Source organism: Cyprinodon variegatus, unplaced genomic scaffold (assembly GCF_000732505.1).
Source record: "Cyprinodon variegatus isolate N-32 unplaced genomic scaffold, C_variegatus-1.0 Scaffold1059, whole genome shotgun sequence".
NCBI lineage: Eukaryota > Metazoa > Chordata > Actinopteri > Cyprinodontiformes > Cyprinodontidae > Cyprinodon > Cyprinodon variegatus.
This window is the reverse complement of record NW_015151512.1, coordinates 24,701-29,848: the sequence shown is the minus strand read 5'-3', so window position 1 is coordinate 29,848 and position 5,148 is coordinate 24,701. Positions and strand designations below refer to the sequence as shown.

Sequence of the window (5,148 nt, the reverse complement as noted above, 5' to 3'; positions counted from 1 at the left end):
ATCTGGTTCTTACTGGGTCTAGTTGCTCTGGTTCTTACTAGTTCTAGTTTATCTGGTTCTTACTGGGTCTAGTTGCTCTGGTTCTTACTAGTTCTAGTTTATCTGGTTCTTACTAGTTCCGGTTGCTCTGGTTCTAACTGGCTCTGGTTGCTCTGGTTCTTACTAGTTTTGGTTAGAGAATGTTATTACCTTGCTCTATAAGGTTACTGAAACCTTAAAAAATCCTCCACTGCAGAGCTATTTTACCCCAAATCAAACTTAAAGAAAAAAGAAGAGTTTCTGAACATTCCTCAGGAAGATGGTCTTACCCTTGTTCCTGTGCAGGCTTTATTCTGATTGTAAACTTTCTGCTCTGCCCGTTTGTCCAATTTTGTCCACAAGGCTTTGACTTTCCAGGAGCTGACGGCCGCCTTAAGGGAACTGTAGAAGTTGCAGTGGTCCAAAGGATCCAGCTGGAGCTGCCTGCAGAGGATGCTGAAGGCCTGCAGGGTTCCTTTACATGTCGAGGCCTGGACGAAGTTCTCAAAGAGCTGACTGGCCTGAGCCGTTCGCTCATCCTCCGTCTCACCCATCTCCTGCGACTGTAAACGAGTCCACACTCCTTGAAAGCTTTGCGTTCTCCGTCTCCTGATAGATCCACACCTTCAGGACTGAAGTTCTAGCTTTTCCACACCTCCATGCTGAAATGTCTCTACAAGAAGAAAAATAAAAACAAAGAATTTAGGGAGAATACAAAGAAAGTGACATTGGAACAAATGGGGTTTAATGGAAACTATGGAAATATGAGAACTACCTTCTGCTAAATAGTAAACCTTGTTTTACATGTAACTCCATACTGTTTTTAAAATTCAAAAGCTTTCAATGCAAACAATAAATGACCAACCCAAAAGATATAGGCTTGATGTTTGCAGTTTGCAAAACAAAGTAGATACCCTACAACTGACCTGACCATAAGAAATAGCCTCTATGTCTTAGACTGTTAAGCAGACAAATGGACCATCAGACCAAGAAGCCATTGAGATCCTTGTAAAGACGAGGACAAATCCACCCCTCTAGATCAAATCCTACATCCGAGAACCATAATATGTCTGAACAAGTAAGGGTCAGATCTGCTTTGCCGCCTAACAACAACTTTTAGCTAAAGAGCCTTTCACACCTTAACGATTTAGACCGGTGTATGGCTGATGTATGGAAAACCTCGCAAAAACGCTGGCATCCATTGGATAAGATATGGGTAAGTTTTGTACAAGTTATGAGTACGCTGAAGTACGCAGAAACACGCTGGCACATGTCCATATACTGCAAGTATGTTGATAATTTTTAACATGCTCAAAATTTCCCAAAGTATGCCAGTGTATGCTCATACATGGGCGTTACGTTAGAGGTAAGTTATTTGATTGTTGATGTTAAGTGTAAGTTTCTCATAAGTTGTGATGTCCAGCTTATCCACAACCTATGAGTAACTTGTGCATAACTTATGCGTAACTTATCAAGGACTTATGTCCAACGCACGTCAACGTATCCGACGTGTTCCAGACGACCGCTCAACGTGTTTCTAACTTCCAGCTACTGTATAATAGCGTATTGGCAGCGTTTTGGTATAAAAGGGGTTCACAGGAGGAAACCATCAGTTCTGCTCCAGACTTCATCCCCATCATAGGGTGAGTGTGACGTGTTCATGCCAACGACATACAAACTTCCTAGCAGATATGTTAACTTCTACTAGCATACCCACCAGCTGCAACCCTCTCTTCCCTTCTGTGTGATGTACTACCGCCACCTGATAATTTATTAGTCCTGTTAGATCTAATGTGACCAAAAATGGGCGCCTCTGTGATTTGAAAACTAGTTTGTAAAATAGCTATCATATAAATGAAGTTACTTGGCCAGTCCTATTATGTAAAAATACATCTAAATAAACTTCTCTGTTGAACCCATGGCAGCTTGGCATTTACTTGTTTACATGAAGATAATTGGGAGAGTTTCCCAAACAAAAATCAACAATCAAATATGCATCTAACACTGCAAAAAAATGTAAATCTAAACCAATTTTTGCTTCTCTTTTCCTGAATTGAGGAGGTAATTGAGACACTATGCCAGAGGAATAAGACGATTAACATTTAAAATAAGAAAAAACAACGACTACAGTCTCTTATTTCAAATGCATCATATCCAAGTATCTTATTTTAAGAGTAAATATACTGATTCCATTGGCAGATCATCTGATCTACCTTCTCATATTAAGGGTAAATACATTTTTTTTAATCAATTTAAGATTGTTATATTTATTATACAAATTTAAATGCAGAAATACAAAACAGAGAGGGTTTTTAATCAGTAGGAGATTAGCTTCATTTGTTTTATGAATCAAGACAGATGCCATCCAGAAACTAACAGGAAAAAGGTGAAATCTAAATATTAAAGAAATGTTCTGTGGCTCAAAGTGATAAACAGCCACAGTTCATTGCATTGATGTTATAATCATCATTATGACCCAAAACCAACAGCAAAAAGCACTGCACATTATAAAACTGTAGTTATTACAGACATATTTTTCTTTGCAACCCATTTTTTTCTTTTATGCGGCAGCTCCATTGAATGCCTGACAGGATTAGGACGGATTTGTCCTTTTAGTGGAGCTCAGCTGAGCAGTCATGGGAGAAGCTCAAACAATGCTTGAATACAGGAAGAAAAATAATGCTTTTCACAGTCACACATCCATAATTTTACACCAGTGGCAAGTTGCTGAGGCGCTAAATATAGCCGGTTAATGAGAAATATTTAATAAGAAGACTTTGTGCTTTGTCCCTTCAGTGGAAAACAGGTAATTCATATGAAAAACAGGAGAGATCTTCCTCTTCCTGGTCCATCATGGATATGGGAAAATCTTTAAAGCATCTAGGCAATAAACCTGGATCATTTATTTTATTTTGGGAAAAAAAATGAAGTCTTTAAACTAACATCTCTCTATATTTGCTTATTTATTCTCCTTACTTATCCAGACCTGGATAAAAAATAAAGAGAAACTTCATAATTCTATCAAACTTTTCCAGGCCCCAGTTGGAACCTATAAGAACGGAGTAGTTCCCATTCCAAACTCCACCCAACAGCAAACACGAACGATCCAACGCTGCAGCCAAACATTTCCTGAATAACGTCTCACTTAGAGGTGAGCACCAGGTCACATTTACTGGAAGCCTCTCTGCAATATTCTTTTACAGCCGAGGAAGCTGCTTAAAGGAGCCGAGTTTCTCTCTGACGCAAACACAGAAACTTAAACGCTTGTTTACATCATTAAACTCAACAGAGCTGTGATCAGAAAGTATGTCCAGCTCCTGTTGGGGTGGATTTTGAGTGCAGCTGGAGAACAACACCTGGTTAGGCCTTTTATTCTGCAGTGATCAGAGACAAAGCCACGCTTTCTCTTTGAGTTCTTGAGTAGCCCAGAGGGGCTCTCAGGTCTCAGCTTCCTAACAGTTTGGCAGCAACAGCAGCGTCTCAGTTACAATTACTCTCCAAACAAACCGACACGCCTCAGACCTTTCATGTCACCTCACGTCCAGCCCAGATAGACGGCTTCCACATAGTTTTCCTGAACACCCACTGAAAGCTGTGCATCAATTCTAACCTCAAAGCTCAGGAGTTATCACAATCCTCAAGTTTTGCAAATGCAAAAAAACCCCCAAAAAAACACACAAAAAAATGTGCATGTTATAGCTTTAAGGATTTTGATGTGAGCAACACACTGATTCAAGTAGAACCCGCCCAGGATTATTTGCATTCATGGGCTGGAAGGGTATGGGAAGGATCATAACCTTGGAGACTTTTTCTGTTTTGTTTATTGAGCAACATATGGGAGGATTCTGGATGTTCTCTGCAGGAAGTGCTTAAATGCATTATCTCCTTTGACTTTTTTTTTTTTCCTCAGTTGATCCCGTTCTCTGAAACGGGGTCAGACATGTTAAGGTCCACAGTGTTTTCTGCATGAAAATAAGAGCCTGTTTTTGCCCGAAGGACTAACTCACCTCTATGTATTCACACGGGAAGGCAATGCTTTAATAATTTACACAAACTGTTAGCTTTTATAAATCATTTAAGCTGCTTTAAAAACACAAAAATCCAATTTCCTGCTCAACTAAGACCAATTTAAATACATGGAGGTGGAAACACAGAATTGGGTTCTCTGAAAGTTGGTCCGGTTGTTTAAACATGGGAGGGATATAAAATTATTTTATCTTTATTTTTACCTGATTTCCATTTACCTGGAGGATTGGGCTACAGCTGGTCAATATTTAGCTAATCGATTAATCTGTCTATTTTTTTCAATGAATCGATTAATAATCAGATAGACTAAGGTTGGTTTTTTTTAACAGAATTTAACTTGTAACAGTAAATTTCTTTCTGCTTGTAAGAGTTTAAATTAAAGGCCAATTCTTTAACTTTATAATATGATATTCTCTTCTTTTGTGCCCCCCCCCCCGAGTAAAGTGAAACATCTTTCTTTTGGTAACATTACAGCCTTTGTCCTCATGGTGACGTTACTTTTTGTTTTTTAAACTGGTAATGTTAGTTTTGTTTTTAAGATGACAGTACAACTATTTTTCCAGGTGAAACTTTAATCTTTGAGTTTATTCTGGTAATATTATTAGTTTAATCTCTTAATGATACAACTCTAATCTTGTATAGTTATTACTAGTTTTGTCATATGACTTTAGTATCAGAATTTTTATGCATTTCTATTATGCAAGACATTTTATTATAACCTAAAACACAATCAAAACTGAGTAAATTGTGCACAAAGTAGTTTAGCCTGTCGATAACTAGCATGCTTTAAAATATCAGGAAAACGAAAACAAGGAAGTTTACAATGCAGTTCTGCTCATTTCTTTGAGCTTCTAGTCAATAAGACCAAACAACCACTTAAAGCAGCTCAGTAAATTTGATGCATCTACGTTCCAAGAGGAAATAAGACCCGTGGACAACGTCTGCAACTTTTATACTCCATGCAGCTTTTCCCCTTATAACTAGTTTCCTGGAAAACTCCCAGGGGGTCTGAAACAATTAATCGGTTTAATCCATTATTGAAATAATCGTCAACTAATTTAGTAATAAATTAATCGTTAAATAAAGTGTAGAGACTCTAAAATG

At 38.1% G+C, this 5,148-nt stretch overlaps 1 protein-coding gene across 1 annotated transcript in view; it reads right to left on the bottom strand.

Annotated features, from left to right (window-relative positions):
- Positions 1-690, bottom strand: part of LOC107101150 (protein-methionine sulfoxide oxidase mical2b-like) — an 80,856-nt gene extending 80,166 nt beyond the window's left edge. Inside the window, exon 1 of the mRNA XM_015399940.1 lies at positions 309-690. Coding sequence (XP_015255426.1) covers positions 309-572 — 264 coding nt within the window. The 5' untranslated portion in view covers positions 573-690. The remainder of the gene's footprint in view (positions 1-308) is intronic.
- Between the last annotated feature and the right edge of the window lie 4,458 nt (positions 691-5,148).